The sequence below is a fragment of the Leucoraja erinacea genome, unplaced genomic scaffold (genome assembly GCF_028641065.1).
Source record: "Leucoraja erinacea ecotype New England unplaced genomic scaffold, Leri_hhj_1 Leri_1274S, whole genome shotgun sequence".
Taxonomy (NCBI): Eukaryota; Metazoa; Chordata; class Chondrichthyes; order Rajiformes; family Rajidae; genus Leucoraja; species Leucoraja erinaceus.
The window spans coordinates 1-21398 of NW_026575533.1; the positions used below are offsets into that span (position 1 = coordinate 1).

The 21398-nt window shown below is 52.0% G+C and overlaps 1 protein-coding gene across 1 annotated transcript in view; it reads left to right on the forward strand.

The window, feature by feature from the left end:
* Window positions 1–2653: 2653 nt before the first annotated feature.
* LOC129715603 (carbonic anhydrase-related protein 10-like) overlaps window positions 2654–21398 on the forward strand; it is a gene marked incomplete at both ends in the record, with an annotated part of 40274 nt that continues 21529 nt past the window's right edge. Inside the window, 2 exon segments of the mRNA XM_055665481.1 lie at window positions 2654–2836; window positions 13059–13287. Of these exon segments, the coding sequence (XP_055521456.1) occupies window positions 2654–2836; window positions 13059–13287 (412 nt within the window).

Here is a 21398-nt window from a genome sequence, read left to right on the forward strand (position 1 = left end):
CCCTTCACCCCTCACCCCTCACCCCTCACCCCTCACCCCTCACCCACGTTTCGGGTCGAGACCCGGAAGAGTCTCAACCCGAAACATCACCAATTCCTTCGCTCCATAGATGCTTCAGTGTCTCGAGGCGACGTTTCGGGTCGAGACCCTTCTTCAGACTGCTGTGGGGGTGGGGGGGGGGAAGAAGAAAGGAAGAGGCGGAGACTGTGGGCTGTGTGTGGGAGAGCTGGGAAGGGGAGGGGAAGGAGGGAGAAAGCAGGGACTACCTGAAATTGGAGGTCAATGTTCATACCGCTGGGGTGTAAACTACCAAAGCGGAATATGAGGCGCTGCTCCTCCAATTTACGGTGGGCCTCACTCTGGCCATGGAGGAGGCCCAGGACTGAAAGGTCGGATTGGGAATGGGAGGGGGAGTTGAAGTGCTGAGCCACCGGGAGATCGCGCTGGTTATTGCGGACCGAGCGGAGGTGTTGGGCGAAGCGATCGCCAAGCCTGCACTTAGTCTCCCCGATGTAGAGCAGCTGACACCTGGAGCAGCGGATGCAATAGATGAGGTTGGAGGAGGTGCAGGTGAACCTCTACCGCACCTGGAACGACTGCTTGGGTCCTTGGATGGAGTCGAGGGGGGAGGTAAAGCGACACGTGTAGCATTTCCTGCGGTTGCAAGGGAAGGTGCCCGGAGAGGGGGTGGTTCGGGAGGGAAGGGACCAATTGACCAGGGAGTCGCGGAGGGAGCAGTCTCTGCGGAAAACCGACAGGGGAGGAGATGGGAAAATGTGGCCAGTGGTGGGATCCCGTTGGAGGTGGGGAAACTGTCGGAGGATTATTTGTTGTATGTGACGGCTGGTGGGGTGGAAGGTGAGGACAAGGGGGACTCTGTCCTTGTTACGAGTGGGGGAGGGATGGGGAGTGAGAGCAGAGTCACGGGGTATAGAAGAGACTCTGGTGAGAGTTTTCGACCTCGTTATCCTTTGGTTTTCAATTTTTGTCAAAATCGGTTTGTGTTTTTAATCCCCAGTGTAATGCAACAAGTTAAATCTCTTTCTAATCCAATCCCTTGCCTGTCATGGGCACATTTTCTTTTCCTCTGGAGATTTTAATTCCAAATGGAATATAGCTTTGTTCAGGATCCTAATTGATTAGACGTGCTCTGCTGTTCATCCCTCGTTCTACACACCAACTCGTTACCCAACACACACACACACACACAGAGTGCTGGAGTAACTCAGTGCTGGAGTAACTCAGTGCTGGAGTAACTCAGCGGGTGCAGCAGCATCTATGGAGCTAAGGAAATAGGCAACGTTTCGGGCCGAAACCCTTCCAGGTTTCGGCCCGAAACGTTGCCTATTTCCAGAAGGGTTTCGGCCCGAAACGTTGCCTATTTCCTTAGCTCCATAGATGCTGCTGCACCATAACTCAGCGGGTCAGGCAGCATATGTGGAGAACATGGATAGGTGACGTTTCACAGAGTGCTGGAGTAACTCAGCTGGTCAGGCAGCATCTGTGGAGAACATGGATAGGTGACGTTTCACAGAGTGATAGAGAAACTCAGCGGGTCAGGCAGCATCTGTGGAGAACATGGATAGGTGACGTTTCACAGAGTGCTGGAGTAACTCAGTGGGTCAGGCAGCATCTGTGGAGAACATGGATAGGTGATAATAGGTGTACGGGTGTCAGAGGTTACGCGGAGAAGTAAGGAGAATGGGGTTCGGAGGGAGAGATAGACCAGCCATGATTGAATGGCAGAGTGAAACATATAAGATTGTTAAGGGCTTGGACATGCTAGAGGCAGGAAACATGTTCCCGATGTTGGGGGAGTCCAGAACCAGGGGCCACACACAGTTTACGAATAAGGAGTAAGCCATTTAGAACGGAGACGAGGAAACACTTTTTCACACAGAGAGTGGTGAGTCTGTGGAATTCTCTGCCTCAGAGGGCGGTGGAGGCAGGTTCTCTGGATGCTTTCAAGAGAGAGCTAGATAGGGCTCTTAAAAATAGCGGAGTCAGGGGATATGGGGAGAAGGCAGGAACGGGGAACTGATTGGGGATGATCAGCCATGATCACATTGAATGGCGGTGCTGGCTCGAAGGGCCGAATGGCCTACTCCTGCACCTATTGTCCATTGTCTATAGACTTGATTGTACTAACAGCCCTGTCCCACGGTACGAGTTCATTCCAAGAGCTCTCCCGAGTTAGAAAAAAATCAAACTCGTGGTAAGCACGGAGAATGAACGTAGCGGGTACGTCGGAGCTCGGGGACGTCTCTTAGCGCTAACGGCAGGTACTCGGGAAGACTCGCTAACGGCAGGTAAGCACGGGAAGACTGGTGAAGATTTTTCAACATGTTGAACAATGTCCACGAGAGCCCCCAGTACCGACGAGTGGCCATTACCGTAAATCTCCGAGTTCGAATCAGGGCAAACGCGGGAGAGAGAACTCTTGGAGTGGACTCGTAACGTGGGACAGGGGTTTTAATTCTGCTCCTAGAACATCAATTTCAGTATAATCTATCCTGCATTAAACGTTATTCCCTTATCATGTATCTGTACACTGTGGACGGCTCGATTGTAATCATGTATTGTCTTTCCGCTGACTGGTTAGCGCGCAACAAAAGCTTTTCACTGTACCTCGCTACACGGGACAATAAACTAAACTGAACTGACTGTGTCTCCTCTTGTTTCCGACTCAACAGTCCCCTCGTTCTGGGGTTTGGTGAACTCCGCTTGGAACCTCTGCTCGGTGGGCAAGAGGCAGTCGCCCATCAACATCGAGACCACCCACATGATCTTCGACCCCTTCCTCACCCCCCTGCACATTAACACGGCCGGTCGCAAGGTAAGATTGTTAAGGGCTTGGACACGCTAGAGGCAGGAAACATGTTCCTGATGTTGGGGGAGTCCAGAACCAGGGGCCACAGTTTAAGAATAAGGAGTAAGCCATTTAGAACGGAGACGAGGAAACACTTTTTCTCACAGAGAGTGGTGAGTCTGTGGAATTCTCTACCTCAGAGGGCGGTGGAGGCCGGTTCTCTGGATGCTTTCAAGAGAGAGCTAGATGGGGCTCTTAAAAATAGCGGAGTCAGGGGATATGGGGAGAAGGCAGGAACGGGGTACTGATTGGGGATGATCAGCCATGATCACATTGAATGGCGGTGCTGGCTCGATGGGCCGAATGGCCTACTCCTGCACCTATTGTCTGTTGTCTATTGTAAAGATGAAGGAATGGAATGACTGGGTATAAAACCGTGGGAGGAATAGATCGGGTAGATGTGCACCCACACCTGTCACTCATTGTTCTGTTCGCACCGGCTGGGATTGTTTGTTGTGACAGGCGGCACCAATATTGTGAGCTCCGCACGTCACTCAGCACAACGTCGCTGCCCGTCATTCACGCTCTCACTCCAGCGAGCGGATATTCTGCAAACTCCCTTCACCGCAGAACACACGCCCGACACCTTCCACCCAGAGAGTTGCGAATAGACAACAGACAATAGGTGCAGGAGTAGAGGCCATTCGGCCCTTCGAGCCAGCACCGCCATTCAATGTTATCATGGCTGATCATCCCCAATCAGTACCCCGTTCCTGCCTTCTCCCCATATCCCCTGACTCCTCTATCTTTAAGAGCCCTATCTAGCTCCCTCTTGAAGCATCCAGAGAACCGGCCTCCACCACCCTCTGAGGCAGAGAATTCCACAGACTCACCACTCTCTGTGAGAAAAAGTGTTTCCTCATCTCCGTTCTAAATGGCTTACTCCTTATTCTTAAACTGTGGAATTCTCTGCCACAGAAGGCAGTGTAGGCCAATTCACTGGATGTTTTCAAGAGAGAGATAGATCGAGCTCTAAGGGCTAATGGAGTCGGGGGATATGGGGAGACGGCAGGAACGGGGTACTGATTGGGGATGATCAGCCATGATCACATTGAATGGCGGTGCTGGCTCAAAGGGCTGAATGGCCTCTACTCCTGCACCTATTGTCTATTGTCTATTGACTATCCCAGTGTTTAAGAAACAGGTACATGGATAGGACAGGTTTGGAGGGAAGGGCCTGTTTCCACACTGTATCACTCTGTGACAACGAGGGCTTCCTCTGGGAAGGTTTGTGGGTTAGTCGCTCCTCAATAAATTGCCCCCTAGTGCGTAGGTTGTGGATGGGAAAACTGGGATAGCACGGAACTTGTGAGAAAACCTTCACTGCTTGGGCTACCAAGCCATACCGCATGGCAACAGACCCTTCCATATAATATAACCATATAACAATTACAACACGGAAACAGGCCATCTCGACCCTTCTAGTCCGTGCCGAACACATAATCTCCCCTAGTCCCATATACCTGCGCTCAGACCATAACCCTCCATTCCCTTCCCATCCATATAACTATCCCATTTATTTTTAAATGATAAAAACGAACCTGCCTCCACCACTTTCACTGGAAGCTCATTCCACACAGCTACCACTCTCTGAGTAAAGAAGTTCCCCCTCATGTTACCCCTAAACTTCTGTCCCTTAATTCTCATGTCATGTCCCCTTGTTTGAATCTTCCCCTACTCTCAGTGGGAAAAGCTTTTCCACGTCAACTCTGTCTATCCCTCTCATCATTTTAAAAACCTCTATCAAGTCCCCCCTTAACCTTCTGCGCTCCAAAGAATAAAGCCCTAACTTGTTCAACCTTTCTCTGTAACTTAGTTGCTGAAACCCAGGCAACATTCTTCGGCCCAACTCAGAGAAGATATCGCATTTAAACTAGCCCCATCAACACGAAATGCTGGAGTAACTCAGCGGGTGAGGCAGCATCTCTGGAGAGAAGGAATGGGTGACGTTTCGGGTTGAGACCCGGAAGCATCTATGGAGCGAAGGAATAGGTGACGTTTCGGGTCGAGACCCGGAAGGGTCTCGACCCGAAACGTCACCTATTCCTTTGCTCCATAGATGCTGCCTCACCCACTGAGTTTCGCCAGCATTTTTGTCTACACTGGAAATGAAGTCAAAGGTGAAACGAGATGAAGAAAGTGGACACAAAGGGCCGGAGTAACTCAGCGGGACAGGCAGCATCTCTGGAGAGAAGGAATGGGTGACGTTTCGGGCCGAGACCCTTCTCGTGACTCTCAATGAGTCCGAAACGTCACCCATTCCTTCTCTCCAGAGATGCTGCCTGTCCCGCTGAGTTACTCCAGTACTTTGTGTCTATCTTCGGTTTAAACCAGCTCCTGCAGTTCATCATCCGTCCCATTTTGCCCTGTATCCTCTGAAACTTTCCCACACTTGTACCTGCTCGGGTGTGTCTTATATAGTTTGTGTGTTACCCGCCTTAGCTGTTGCAGGCACAGTGGCTGGTGGGCATGGAATCAATGGGCTGAAGGGCCTGTCTCCATGCTGTTTCTCTCATTCCATCAAGATGTCGGTAGCTCTGTCTGATCCCCAGTGTCTGACCCAAATTGAGATATCGTGGTGTCGAACATATTCATTACTGTTTTATTTATAAGATGAATAATGGATGAGTCCTCCCACCCACTGTAGCAATGTTCCACAGCCCTCGCAGTCAAGCTGGCTCTACTATGAGTCTCCAACCACAGGGGCGGCACGGTGGTGCAGCGGGTAGAGCTGCTGCCTCACAGAGACCGCCAGAGGCCCAGGTACCGTCCCGAGTTTTTGCACCTTCTTCCCGTGACCCTCGTGGGTTTTCTCCGGGTGCTCCGGTCTCCTCCCACACTCCAAAGACGTGCAGGTTTGTAGGTTTTTACTTTAGTTTAGAGATTCAGCGCGGAAACAGGCCCTTCGGCCCGTCTAGTCCACGCCGACCGGCGATCCCCGCACGCTTAACACTACCCTGGGGATGATTTACACATTTACACCAAGCCAATTCACCTACAAACCTGCACGCCTTTGGAGTGTGGGAGGAAACGGAAGATCTCGGAATAAACCCACACGCAGGTCACGGGGAGAACGTGCAAACTCCGTACAGACAGTACCCGTAGTCGGGATCGAACCCGGGTCTACAAGCACTATAAGGCAGCGATTCTACCGCTCGCCACCGTGGTTTCAAGGTGAATGGCTTTGGTAAAATTGTAAAATGTCCCCATTGTGTGTAGGGGGTCGCTGGTCAGCACAGACACGGTGGGCCGAAGGGCCTGTTTCCGTGCTGTATCTCTAAACTAGACCGAGTGATTTACATCTCCACAGGCAGCGACACTCGAAGCCAAGTAGATGCCAGCCCATCAACAGCACGGTGGTGCAGCGGGTAGTTATGCTGCCTCACGTCTTGTTGAGTAGCCAGAGTACAGAGTCACAGGTCGAACCTGCAAACTCCACACGAACAGCACATATTCCTCTTTCCTTTCCTCCAGAGATGCTGCCTGACCCTCAAACAGAGAGTGGTGAGTCTGTGGAATTCTGTGCCTCAGAGGTCGGTGGAGGCCGGTTCTCTGGATAGTTTCAAGAGGGAGCTAGATAGGGCTCTGAGTCAGGGGATATGGGGAGAAGGCAGGAACGGGGTACTGATTGGGGATGATCAGCCAATGATCACATTGAATGGCGGTGCTGGCTGGAAGGGCCGAATGGCCTCTACTCCTGCACCTATTGTCTATTGTCTAACCCGCTGAGTTACTCCAGCACTTTGTGTGTATCATCAGTAAATTGTCCGGTGTTACGGGGAGAAGGCAGGAGACTGGGGTTGAGAGAGAGGGAGAGATAAATGAATGGCGGAGTGGACTTGATGGGCCGAATGGCCTAATTCTGCTCCTAGCACGTATGACCTTATGACCAGTGCCTGCAGTTCCTTGGTACACAGATAGACAGGCATGCAGAACAAAGCCCTTTGCCCCCGATAACTCGTTAAAGGGACAATCGCAAACTTAAATTAAGTAAATGGAAGTGGCGTGCAGATGCCAGGTCTGGTCTGGGGATCAAAAGGCTTTATTATAGGAGGATTAACTTGGGACCTGTGTCCCACTCTAATGAAATCACATCAAAGACAAGGACTGGAGATTTAGATTTAGAGACACAGGGCTGAAGCTGGCCCTTCGGCCCAAATCGAGAGCATCTATGGAGCGAAGGAATAGGCGACGTTTCGGGTCGAGACCCTTCCGGGTCTCGACCCGAAACGTCACCCATTCCTTCGCTCCATAGATGCTGCCTCACCCCCCTGAGTTTCTCCAGCAATTCTGTGTCCACCCAGACACCTGCACGTCTTTGGAGTGTGGGAGGAAACCGGAGCGCCCGGAGAAAACCCACGCAGGTCGCGGGGAGAACGTGCAAACTCCGCACAGACAGCGACGGAACCCGGGTCTCTGTGGGGGCAGCAGCTCCACCACCCTGCCGCCCCCCGAATGTAGAGGGAATTAAACCCAGGTGAAGGACTGGAGCAAAGATACAGGCGGGCGAGCCCAAGCTTCACAGACTGATGCAGATGCTGAGGGTGCAGGAGTTAAACTCTGCAGCTGATCACCGAGTCTGTTTGAAGATGAAGTGTGGGAGAGGCTCAGGCTGCCTTGTGTTGGCCTCCAGCGACTGACTTCCCCCCCCCGACATCACGCCATGTGCCACTCGCTGCAGCATGGGCCCTGCAGCAGCTTCAAAGCAGCACAGTCCGGCAGTCAGTCAGTGAGGGCTGGGCTGGCATCACCCCCCCCCTGCACCCCATGTACACCGGGCACCCCTCTCCTCCCCTGCCCCTCCCCCTCACCCCCTGCACCCTTCTCCTCTCCCCTCTCCTCCCCCCCCACCCACCATACAGCCTGCACCTATAACCCAGCACCCTGGGCCCTGTAATGTAACACAGCACCCAAATGGACATTGTCTTAGCACCTGTGGGTGTAGGAGATGGGGGAGAGTGTGTGTGTGTGGGTGGAACAGCACAGACTGTCCTGGCCGAGCTGGTCGGTGTGATCCAACAGTCCCTGATGTGGTCGTTCACTGGATTCACACCAATCTCCACCCCGCCCCCGGAGAAAATGACAGATCAAATACCAAATGCCCCTGTCCCACTTAGGAAACCTCTGGAGACTTTGCCCCCCACCCAAGGTTTCCGTGCGGTTCCCGGAGGTTTTTGTCGAGTTATGCTTGTAATAAGGCTCGTACGACGACGTAAACAGAGTATCTCTTTATTTAACAACTCTGTACAACAGCAGCAACAGCAGCAGCCTCGTGTGCAAGCCCAGGCAACTCCCTAACTGCCCACACCCCAGGGCTCCAGTCACATCCGGTTACTGGAGCCTGGCTTCTGTCACACAGGGTCCTAGTGCCCGTCTGCCCAGCCTTACACTATTATTGCATAATACCACCGTTTTTGTCAGTCACCCTACCTGCTTCCACTACCTGCAACCACCTGCAACCACCTGCAACCTCCGGGAACCGCACGGAAACCTTGGGTGGGGCGCAAAGTCTCCAGAGGTTTCCGTTCAGGTTTCCTAAGTGGGACAGGGGCATTTAGTAGACAAAAGTGCTGGACAAACTCAGCGGGTGCAGCAGCATCTATGGAGCGAAGGAAATAGGCAACGTTTCGGGCTGAAACCCTGAAGGAAATAGGCAACGTTTCGGGCCGAAACCCGGAAGGGTTTCGGCCCGAAACGTTGCCTATTTCCTTCGCTCCATAGATGCTGCTGCACCCGCTGAGTTTCTCCAGCTTTTTTGTCCACCTTCGATTTTCCAGCATCTGCAGTTCCTTCTTAAACACAAGATCTAAATCAGCGCACAGATTTATCCGCTGGTGGATTCTACCCGGCAGGGATTGACAGCTTCTCTCTGGCAGCAGCCTATGTTCAGCGACGTCGACAACAACAACTGCATTCTAACGGCACCCCGTCATAAAGTCCTAAGTGATAGGAGCAGAGTTAGGCCATTCGGCCCATCGAGTCTACTCTGCCACTCAACCACGGCTGATCTATCTCTCCCTCCTAACCCCATTCTCCTGCCTTCTCCCCATAACCTCTGACACCCGCACTAATCAAGAATCTATCTATCTCTGCCTTAAATATATCCACTGACTTGTGGCCTCCACAGCCGTCTGTGGCGAAGAATCCCACAGATTCACCACCCTCTGGCTAAAGAAATTCCTCCTCATCTCCTTCCTAAAAGAACATCCTTTAATCCTGAGGCTGTGACCTCTAGTCCTAGACTCTCCCACCAGTGGAAACATCCTCACCACATCCACTCTATCCGGGCCTTTCACTATTCTGTACATTTCAATGAGGTCCCCCCTCATTCTTCACTCCAGTGAGTACAGGCCCAGTGATGACAAATGCTCATCATATGTTAACCCACTCATTCCTGGGATCGTTCTGGTAAATCCATCCCTCTCTTCCCCGAGCTGCTCAACCCATGAGATACAGGAACAGAATTAGGCCATTCAGCCCATCGGGCCTGCACTGCCATTCGATTATTTTTCCCTCTCAACCCCGTCAATCTCTGCTTTAAAAACACCCAATGCTTTGGACTCCACCGCCATCACGGTGGCGCAGCGGGTAGAGCTGCTACCTCACAGCGCCAGTTCGATCCTGACTACGGGCGCTGTCTGGACGGAGTTTGCACGTTTTCCACCGTGACATGCGTGGGTTTTCTCCGGGTGCTCCGGTTTCCTCCCACACTCCAAAGACGTGCAGGTTTGTAGGTTAATTGGTTTTGGGTTTTTATACTTGGTATAAGTGTAAATTGTACCTAGTGCATGCAGGCTGGTGTTAATGGCCACCTCCCTCCCTGCCCCCCACCCACTCACGTTTGCTCCCCCACCCCTCTCTCTGCCCCCCTCCCCTCCCTCCCTGCCCTCTCCCCTCCCCTCCCCTCCCGTCCCCTCCCCTCCCCTCCCCTCCCCTCCTCTCCTCCCTCCCTGCCCCCCCTCCCCTCCCCTCCCCTCCCCACCCCTCCCTGCCCGCCCCCCTCCCCTCCCCACCCCCTCTCTGCCCCCTCCCCTCCCCTCCCCTCCCGTCCCCTCCCCCTCCCCACCCTGCCCACTCCCCTCCCCTCCCCCTCCCCTCCCCCCCTCCCCTCCCCTCCCCTCCCCTCCCCTCCCCTCCCCTCCCCTGCCCTCCCCTCCCCCTCCCCTCCCTGTCCCCTCCCCTCCCCTCCCCTCCCCTCCCCTGCCCTCCCCTGCCCTCCCCTCCCCCTCCCCTCCCTGTCCCCTCCCCCCCCCCTCTCCCTCCCCTCCCCTCCCCTCCCCTCCCCTCCCCCTCCCCTGCCCTCCCCCCTGCCCCCCCCCTCCCCTCCTCTCCCCTCTCCTCCTCTCCCCTCCTCTCCCCTCCCCTCCCCTCCCCTCCCCTCCCCTCTGCCTGCCGATACAGTGACCTTTCTCTGGTGTGTTTTCTCCAGTAAAGGTCGGTGAGCTGCTGCAAGGAGCGACTCTCAGCGAGACCCACTAATCTATATCGAGCACCCAGCTTGCTGCCCTAACCTTTCATTGTAATCAAATATTTATCGGGCTGCCTATTGTGAATGAAGGCGAGGTAATTGCCTGTGCCCACCCCTCCAGCCCCCACCCAATGTAGTTTAGAGATACAGCGCGGCAACAGGCCCTTCGGCCCACCGTGTCCGTGCCGACCAGCGATCCCCGCACACTAACACGATCCTACACACACACACTAGGGACAATTTTACATTTACACCAAGCCAATTAACCTACAAACCCGCACGTTTTTGGAGTGTGGGAGGAAACCGGAGCGCCCGGAGAAAACCCACGCAGGTCACGGGGAGAACGTGCAAACTTTGTACAGACAGCGCCCGTAGTCGGGATCGAACCCGGGTCTCTGGCGCTGTGAGGCAGCAGCTCTACCCGCTGCGCCACCGTGTCGCCCATAGTTCATGTTCATGTGATAGGAGCAGAATGAGGCCATTCGGCCCATCAAGTCTACTCCGCCATTCAACCGTGGCTGACCTCTTTGTCATTTTAACTTCACGTTTCACGTATCTTGTGTTTTCACGTATCGTATCTGTGTCTCCCTCCCAACCACATTCTCCTGCCTTCTCCCCATAGCCCTGAGACCAGCTCTAACCAAGAATCTGTCTCTCTCAATGCCCACTGACGTGGCCTCCACAGCCGTCTGTGGCAAGTTTCTCCGTGTATCTGCAGGTCAGGCACGTGCCGTCAGCGCTGCCTGAAGCCGTCAATGACATGCGCGGGGCTGAAGGCGGCAGTAATTCTGCCTTTGCGGTGCTGCGCATGCACAGCGCGTGTTTCTTTGCGGGGTTTTCAAATATGGATTGCCATTATTTTAAGAGTATCTTAGGAAACAAAGAGTGAAGAATGGACTTAATGCACCAATAACGTGGTAAGGACATTCTTTGGTGCTTTATGTTTTTAAATACTGTATTTCCCGGGCCAGACTACATTTCACAGTGTTTGGGGAGTCTGGCCCAGGATTAAAGTTGCGGGGAGGGCAGGAGCGTTGTGAAGGAGGGGATCGGGGCCATTTGCGACGCACCGGTCTGAGTGCAGGTAGATGGGACTGGGTGAGATTAAGTGTTCGGCACGAAAATAAAACTGGTACCAAAACCAGAATGCATCATTTTTGGAACATCGGAAGGTAACCCTGAACTAAACGCGTTTCAGAAGAATTTACTCAATTACGGGCTAATAATGGGGAAAAAAGCTCATACTTAAATTCTGGAAAAATGCACCTACACCAACAATAAAAATGTGGATATCAAATATGTCTGAAACACTACATCTGGAAGAGATGAGATTCCTCTTAGCAGGCAAAGCAGACCAATTCCAAAAGACGTGGTCTATGTTTTTGGAACTATTACAAGCATGAGGTGCAATAGTAAATTAAATAAATAAATAAACAAACAAATAAACAAATAAATAAATAAATAAATGGATAAATAGATAGATAAATAGATAGATAGATAAATAAAAGGTACCAGGACCTGGCAACGGGGGGTTAAAAAACCCCCCCCCCAACAACAACAGACTTGGTTGGTAGTCCCCTTTCTGCGGAGTTTAATGTTATAATAGAGCGATTGTTTCTCCTTTCTTTTTCTTTCTTTTCTAGGGTCTAATTTCTTTCTTTACTTCCTTCTCTAACTCCTTTTCTAAGGGGCTTTCTGTTCCCAACATTCTCCTGCACCTTCACGACTCTTGTGCACTTTCCTTACTTCGTATCTTTTTCTTAAAGCTCAAAACATGAAGCAATACAACAAATGTATTCAGACATTCAGTACTTCTAATAAAAATAAAATAAAAAATAATAATAATAAAAAGTGTTGGGCACGGACTAGAAGGGCCGAATGGCCTGTTTCCGTGCTGTATTTGCTATATGGTTTTATTGTGGCCGGGGAGTGAATTAGCTCGAGTGGATTAGCCGCAACGCTCCGAGCACGGACAGCAGAACTGGCCGCCACTTCCGCCTCTTCTGCTGGTCTCCCCTCACCTCTGGCACCGCTCGCCATCTACAAACCTCTCTCCTGCCGCTCGCCTTTCCGCAAATCCTTAAATTCCGACAGCCCGTTCACGGGACCAGTTGAGGCTACTCGGCCGTGGGAATTTAAGGATTTGCGGGAAGCGGCTGACATAGGTGAAGCCGGCGAGCGGCAGGTGAGAGGTGTTCAGACGGAGAGCACTGCCAGAGGTGAGCGCGGGGCCGGCAGTAGGCGCTGAAGTGGTGCCCGGTTCTGCTGTCGGGTCCCAGCGGCCGCTCGCTGTCACCCGAGCTCCTTCCTACCCCGGAGGTGACGGCCAGTTCTGCTGTCCGTGCCCGGAGCGCTGCGGCAGCGGTGAGTGAGTCTGATATGATCTCCGACCCCCTCCTTCTCAACGCTCCTGCCCTCCCCGCATCTTTAACCCCTGGTACAGATTCTCCACACATTGTGAAAGGAACTCTCCCTCAATAAGATGACAACTGATTCAACGTCCGGGTGTGCTCCCGTTTTCCCCACCATCTCTCCTCCTGCCTTCACCCTCCATCCCCCGCCAGTAATTCAGTAACTAAAAAATGAAGGAGATTTAGAAGCCTTGGGCAAATTGAATTGTTACTGATTTTTAGTTTTTGCGGAGAGAACAATCTGCGCATGTGCCGGCTGACTGCCCACCTTGTGTAATTACTCACGGCACGTGTTTGTGTTTGACTGCAGGTCAGTGGCACCATGTACAACACGGGTCGGCACGTATCTCTGCGGCTGGACAAGGAGCCACTGGTCAACATGTCGGGAGGTCCCCTCACCTACAGCTACCGGCTCGAGGAAGTGCGGCTACACTTCGGCAGCGAAGACAGCCAGGGCTCCGAGCATCTGCTCAACGGACAAGCGTTCTCTGGAGAGGTGATGCACCGCGCCACGGGGAATAGACAACAACATCCACTCTGTCACACACACACACACACACACACACACGCACGCACACACGCACACACACACACACACACACACACACACACACACACACACACACACACACACACGTACACACACGCACACGCACACGCACGCACACACACGCACACACACACACGCACACACGCACACGCACACGCACACACACACACACACACACACAGACACACACAGAGACACAGATACACGGACATACAGACACACCGAGACACACAGAGACACAGAGACACACACAGACACACACAGACACGAGACACAGAGACACACACAGGGACACAGACACACAGACACACACAGACACACAGACATACACAGACACAGAGACGCACACAGAGACACAGACACACACAGAGACGCGCAGACACAGACACAGAAAATAGGTGCAGGTTTAGGCCATTCGGCCCTTCGAGCCAGCACCGCCATTCAATGTGATCATGGCTGATCATCCAGAATCAGTACCCCGTTCCTGCCTTCTCCCCATATCCCCTGATTCCGTTAGCCCCCAGAGCTAAATCTAACTCTCTCTTGAAAACATCCAGTGAATTGGACTCCAATTGGGCGGTGGGTGTACGGAACGAGCTGTCGGAGGAAGTAGTTGAACCAGGTACTATTTGAACATTTAAGAACCAATTAGACAGGTACATGGATAGGACGAGTTTGGAGGGATATGGACCAAGCGCAGGCAGGTGGGACTAGTGTAGGTGGGACATTGTTGGCCGGTGTGGGCAGGTTGGGTCTGTTTCCACATGTTTGACTGTGTGCTATCCTGTCAGAGGGAAGACTATACATGAAGCCGTCCACAGCTTAGAGATACAGGGTAAAGGGAATAACGTTTAGTGCAAGGTAAAGTCTGATTAACGGTAGTCTGAGGGTCACCAATGAGGTAGATGGGAGGTCAGGACTGCTCTCTAGTTGTGGTTGGATGGTTCAGTTGCCTGATAACAGCCGGGAAGAAACTGTCCCTGAATCTGGAGGTGTGTGTGCGTTTGTTTTCACACTTCTGTACCTCTTGCCCGATGGGAGAGGGGAGAAGAGGGAGTGGCGGGGGGTGAGACTGGTCCTTGATGATGCTGCTGGCCTTGCCGAGGCAGCGTGAGGTGTAGATGGAGTCGATGGATGGGAGGTTGGTTCGTGCGATGGTCTGGGCTGTGTCCAGAATCGCTGCAATGTCTTGCGGTGGTACACAAAATTGCTGGAGAAACTCAGCGGGTGCAGCAGCATCTATGGAGCGAAGGAAATAGGCAACGTTTCGGGCCGAAACCCTTCTTCAGACTGATGGGTGGGGGGGGGGAAGAAGGAAGGAAAAAGGGGGGAGGAGGAGCCCGAGGGCGGGGGGATGGGAGGAGACAGCTAGAGGGTTAAGGAAGGGGAGGAGACGGCAAGGGCTAGCAAAATTGGGAGAATTCAATGTTAATGCCATCCGGACGCAAGCAACCCAGGCGGAATATGAGGTGCTGTTCCTCCAATTTCCACTGTTGCTCACTCTGGCAATGGAGGAGACCCAGGACAGAGAGGTCGGATTGGGAATGGGAGGGGGAGTTGAAGTGCTGAGCCACCGGGAGGTCAGGTTGGTTATTGCGGACCGAGCAGAGGTGTTCGGCGAAACGATCGCCCAACCTCCGCTTAGTCTCCCCGATGTAAATCAGCTGACACCTAGAGCAGCGGATGCAGTAGATGAGGTTGGAGGAGATACAGGTGAACCTTTGTCGCACCTGGAACGACTTGCGGTTTTGGATGGAGCTGTTCCCAAACCGTGCTGTGGTGCATCTGTAGAAGTTGGTGAGAGTTGTAGGGGCCGTGCCGAACTTCTGATGAAACATAGAAACATAGAAACATAGAAATTAGGTGCAGGAGTAGGCCATTCGGCCCTTCGAGCCTGTACCGCCATTCAATATGATTATGGCTGATCATCCAACTCAGTATCCCGTACCTGCCTTCTCTCCATACCCTCTGATCCCCTTGGCCACAAGGGCCACATCTAACTCCCTCTTAAATATAGACAATGAACTGGCCTCAACTACCCTCTGTGGCAGAGAAGTACAGTAAAGGGCCTGTCCCACTTACACGACCTAATTCACGACCTTTTTTACTCGTTGGACATTTTTCATCATGCTAGAAAAACGCCCCGACCTAATTGACTCCTTGGAGGAGGCCCAGGACAGAAAGGTCAGTGTGGGAATGGGAGGGGGAGTTGAAGTGCTGAGCCACCGGGAGATCAGGTAGGTTAAGGCGGAGGTGTTGGGCGAATCGATCGCCGAGCCTGCGCTTGGTCTCCCCGATGTACAGGAGTCGACACCTGGAACAGCGGATACAATAGCATTAATTGTTAAACCTATTGCAGCAACTTGTTGGAATATTTATCTTGCTTATTGATTGCCAGCCTTGAGCAAACAACATCCCTGAACACAAAATGGCTAAGTGTTATATAATGCGTGATTCTCTGCATCTCTGCTGGCTGGCAAGGGGCCCTGCGTGTTTTCCACAGCTAATTTAGCTCCACACTTCAACTAGGATTCATCGCAGGTTATTTAACGGCAGCGGGAAGAGATGTCAAGGAACAGATCGCACCGAAGACAGACACAAAAAGCTGGAGTAACTCAGCGGGAAGATGCTGGAGTCAATTATAAAAGATGAGATAACCGCACATTTGGATAGCAGTAGCAGGATCGGTCCGAGTCAGCATGGATTTACGAAGGCGATGACTAAGCTTGCCTAATCCTTCTGGAGTTTTTTGAGGATGTAACTAGGAAAATGGACAAGGGAGAGCCATATAACCATATAACAATTACAGCACGGAAACAGGCCATCTCGACCCTTCTAGTCCGTGCCGAACACATATTCTCCCCTAGTCCCATACACCTGCGCTCAGACCATAATCCTCCATTCCCTTCCCGTCCATATAACTATCCAATTTATTTTTAAATGATAAAAACGAACCTGCCTCCACCACCTTCACTGGAAGCTCATTCCACACAGCCACCACTCTCTGAGTAAAGAAGTTTTACCTCATGTTACCCCTAAACTTCAGTCCCTTAATTTTCAAGTCATGTCCCCTTGTTTGAATCTTCCCTACTCTCAGTGGGAAAAGCTTTTCCACGTCAACTCTGTCTATCCCTCTCATCATTTTAAAAACCTCTATCAAGTCCCCCCTTAACCTTCTGCGCTCCAAAGAATAAAGCCCTAACTTGTTCAACCTTTCTCTGTACCTTAGTTGCAGAAACCCAGGCAACATTCTAGTAAATCTCCTCTGTATTCTCTCTATTTTTGATGTAGTGTGCCAGTGGATGTAGTGTACCTGGACTTTCAGAAAGCATTTGATAAGGTCCCACATGGGAGGTTTGTGGGCAAAATTAGAGCACACGGTATTGGGGGTAGAGTGCTGACATGGATAGAGAAGTGGTTGGCAGACAGGAAACAAAGAGTAGGGACTAACGGCAGCAGGGATTCAGAATGGCAGGCAGTGACTAGTGGGGTACCGCAAGGCTCGGTGCTGTGACCACAGCTATTTACAACATACATCAATGATTTGGATGAAGGGATTCAAAGTAACATTAGCAAATTTGCAGATGACACAAAGCTGGGTGGCAGTGTGAACTGTGAGGAGGATGCAAGGTGACTTGGACAGGTTGGGGGAGTGGGCAGATGCATGGCAGATGAAGTTTAATGCGGATAAATGTGGGGTTATCCACTTTGGTGGCAAAAACAGGAAGGCAGATTACTATCTAAATGGCGTCAAGTTGGGAAAAGGGGAAGTACAGCGGGATCTGGGGGTCCTTGTACATCAGTCAATGAAAGTAAGCATGCAGGTACAGCAGGCAGTGAAGAAAGCGAATGGCATATTGGCCTTTATAACAAGAGGAGTCGAGTACAGGAGAAAAGAGGTCCTTCTGCAGTTGTACAGAGCCCTAGTGAGACCACACCTGGAGTATTGTGTGCAGTTTTGGTCCTAATTTGAGGAAGGACATTCTTGCTATTGAGGGAGTGCAGCGTAGGTTAACAAGGTTAATTCCCGGGATGGCGGGACTGTCATATGCTGAGAGAATGGAGTGACTGGGCTTGTATAGGATGATGAGAAGGGATCTTATTGAAACATATAAGATTATTAAGGGTTTGGACACGCTAGAGGCAAGAAACATGTCCCCGATGTTGGGGGAGTTCAGAACCAGGGGCCACAGTTTAAGTATAAGGGGTAAGCCGTTTAGAACGGAGATGAGGAAACACTTTTTCACCCAGAAGAGTTGTGAGTCTGTGGAATTCTCTGCCTCAGAGGGCGGTGGAGGCAGGTTCTCTGGATGCTTTCAAGAGAGAGTTAGGTAGAACTATTATAAAGATAGCGAAGTCAGGGGATATGGGGAGAAGGCAGGAACGGGGTACTGACTGGGGATGATCAGCCATGATCACTGTGAATGGCTCGAAGGGCCGAATGGCCTCCTCCTGGACCCATTGCCTATTGAGACAGGCAGCATTTCTGGAGAGGAATGGGTGACATTTCGTGTCGAGACCCTTCTTCAGACTGAGAGTCAGGGGAGAGGGAAACCCAGAGATATGGAAGGGTGATGTGTGTAAACAACCCGAAACATCACCCGCTCCTTCTCTCCAGAGATGCTGCCCGTCCCGCTGAGTTACTCCAGCTTTTTGTGTCTATCCTCGGTGTAAACCAGCATCTGCAGTTCCTTCCTACAACAAACCTTCGACTTACTCCCCTTCCCATTATTCAGTTCAGTTTAGTTTATTGCCCCGTGTACCGAGGTACAGTGAAAAGCTTTTGTTGTGTGCTAACCAGTCAGCGGAAAGACAACACATGATTACATTCGAGCCGTTCACAGTGTACAGATACACGATAAGGGGATAACAGATTCATCCTCCGACAATTTCGCCACCTCCAACGGGACCCCACCACTGGCCACATTTTCCCATCTCCCCCCCGTCTGCTTTCCGCAGAGACCGCACCCTCCGTAACTCCCTGGTCAATTCGTCCCTTCCCACCCGAACCACCCCCTCCCCGGGCACCTTCCCTTGCAACCGCAGGAAATGCTACACCTGTCGCTTTACCTCCCCCCTTGACTCCATCTAAGGACCCAAGCAGTCGTTCCAGGTAAGGCAGAGGTTCACCTGCACCTCCTCCAACCTCATCTACTGCATCCGCTGCTCCAGGTGTCAGCTGATCTACATCGGTGAGACCAAGCGCAGGCTTGGCGATCGTTTCGCCCAACACCTCCGCTCGGTCCGCAATAAACAACCTGATCTCCCGGTGGCTCAGCACTTCAACTCCCCCTCCCATTCCCAATCCGACCGTTCTGTCCTGGGTCTCCTCCATGGCCAGAGTGAGTCCCACCGGAAATTGGAGGAGCAGCATCTCATATGTTTACACCCCAGCGGTATGAACATTGACTTCTCCAATTTCAGGTAGTCCCTGCTTTCTCCCTCTTTCCCCTCCCCTTCCCAGCTCTCCCACACACAGCCCACTGTCTCCACCTCTTCCTTTCTTCCCCCTCCCCTCGCCCCCCCACCATCCCCTCATCAGTCTGAACAAGGGTCTCGGGTCGAGACCAGGAAGCATCTATGGAGCGAAGGAATAGGTGACGTTTCGGGTCGAGACCAGGAAGCATCTATGGAGCGAAGGAATAGGTGACGTTTCGGGTCGAGACCCTTCCGGGTCTCGACCCGAAACGTCACCTATTCCTTCGCTCCATAGATGCTGCCTCACCCGCTGAGTTTCTCCAGCATTGCATCTACCTATGATAAGTGAATGTTGAGTGCAAGGTAAATCCAGGAAACCCCAATCAAAGATAGTCTGAGGGTCACCAAAGATGTGGATAGTTGTTCAGATAGTGGTGTCTGAGCCAGTATCTCCCTCGAACTACACCAGCAATAGACACAATAGACAATAGGTGCAGGAGTAGAGGCCATTCGGCCCTTCGAGCCAGCACCGCCATTCAATGTGATCATGGCTGATCATCCCCAATCAGTACCCCGTTCCTGCCTTCTCCCCATATCCCCTGACTCCGCTATTAAAATATCTGCTATTTTTAAGAGCCCTGTCTTGAAAGCACAAAATGCTGGAGTAACTCAGCGGGACAGAAGGGTCTCGACCTGAAACGTCACCCACTCCTTCTCTCCAGAGATGCTGCCCGTCCCGCTGAGTTACTCCAGCATTTTGCGTCTATCCTCACTGTAAACTGATCGATTGTAACCGTGTGTTGTTTTTCCGCTGGCTGGTTAGCACGGGACAGAAGCTTTTCGCTGTACCTCGGTACACGTGACAATAAACTGGACTGAAAGTTCTGCCTGCCCGTGACTGTGTGTGAAAGGCGAGGTTTCTCAGCTCTGCTCAGTCAAGGCCCGCGGGGTGTATTTATTTGTGAAAGCTATCTGTTGTTTTTCCGCGGTCATTTACATGAGCTGTCAATTTATTCACCGAGCTTTTCTTGTCCCGATGTTCAGGAAGGAACTGCAGATGCTGGAAAATCGAAGGTCGACAAAAATGCTTATTAGCCTTCATATGGCATGTTGGCCGTTATAACAAGAGGAATCGAATATAGAAACATAGAAACATAGAAATTAGGTGCAGGAGTAGGCCATTCGGCCCTTCGAGCCTGCACCGCCATTCAATATGATCATGGCTGATCATCCAACTCAGTATCCCGTACCTGCCTTCTCTCCATACCCTCTGATCCCCTTGGCCACAAGGGCCACATCTAACTCCCTCTTAAATATAGCCAATGAACTGGCCTCAACTACCCTCTGTGGCAAGGAGCAAAGAGGTCCTTCTGCAGTTGTACAGAGCCCTAGTGAGACCACACCTGGAGTATTATGTGCAGTTTTGGTCCCCTACTTTGAGGAAGGACATTCTTGCTATTGAGGGAGCCCAGCGTAGGTTTACCAGGTTAATTCCCGGGATGGCGGGACTGTCATATGGTGAGAGAATGGAGCAGCCGGGCTTGTACACTCTGGAGTTTAGAAGGATGAGAGGGGATCTCATTGAAACATATATGATTATTAAGGGTGTCTGGACACGCTAGAGGCAGGAAACATGTTCCCGATGTTGGGGGAGTCCAGAACCAGGGGCCACACAGTTTAAGAATAAGGGGTAAGCCATTTGGAACGGAGACGAGGAAACACTTTTTCTCACAGAGAGTGGTGAGTCTGTGGAATTCTCTGCCTCACAGAGGGCGGTGGAGGCAGGTTCTCTGGATGCTTTCAAGAGAGAGCTAGATAGGGCTCTTAAATATAGCGGAGTCAGGGGATATGGGGAGAAGGCAGGAACGGGGTACTGATTGGGGATGATCACATTGAATGGTGGTGCTGGCTCGAAGGGCCGAATGGCCTCTACTCCTGCACCTATTGTCTGTTGTCTATTGCTGGAGAAGCTCAGCGGGTGCAGCAGCATCTATGGAGCGAAGGAAATAGGCAACGTTTTTCGGGACGAAACCCTTAAGGAAATAGGCAACGTTTCGGGACGAAACCCGGAAGGGTTTCGTCCCGAAACGTTGCCTATTTCCTTCGCTCCATAGATGCTGCTGCACCCGCTGAGTTTCTCCAGCGCTGGGGGGGGGGGGGGGGGGGGGAATAAAACCACAAAATCCTTTCAAAACCTCTGCGTTCTGCTGCTCAACACTGATCTCTCTGTTGTCCAGGTAATCCCTCCCCACCTCCTGTTCTCTGCGTCTCTCTCTCCTGCCGTCTGCCTTCGTTATCCAGGGGGGGAATTTGACGGAGCTGGTCGGGGGGGAGCGCAGTGTTTTAAATCAGACGGAGCCGATGTGAGCAGAGATGAGACGCTGGCAATTGTCCGGGGCGGGGGGGAGAGATGAGCTGAATGTTTTAATGCCCTGATTGCAATTCACTGCCTGAAAACAGATTCAGGTGCAGCTTTCAAGAAGGGAATTGAATACAGGCTTGAAATGGCGAGTGTTTGTGGAAGGGGCAGGAATAGGGTGATTTCACCAAAGGTCAAATGAGCGTAGATCCCCCCTCACGTGACCGAAAATTTTAACTGGAGGACATATGTCGCTTCGGTACATGTTAGTGAATGGGGAAACACGCACTTTCCCACCCGTTAAAAACATGGAAAACGGCCGA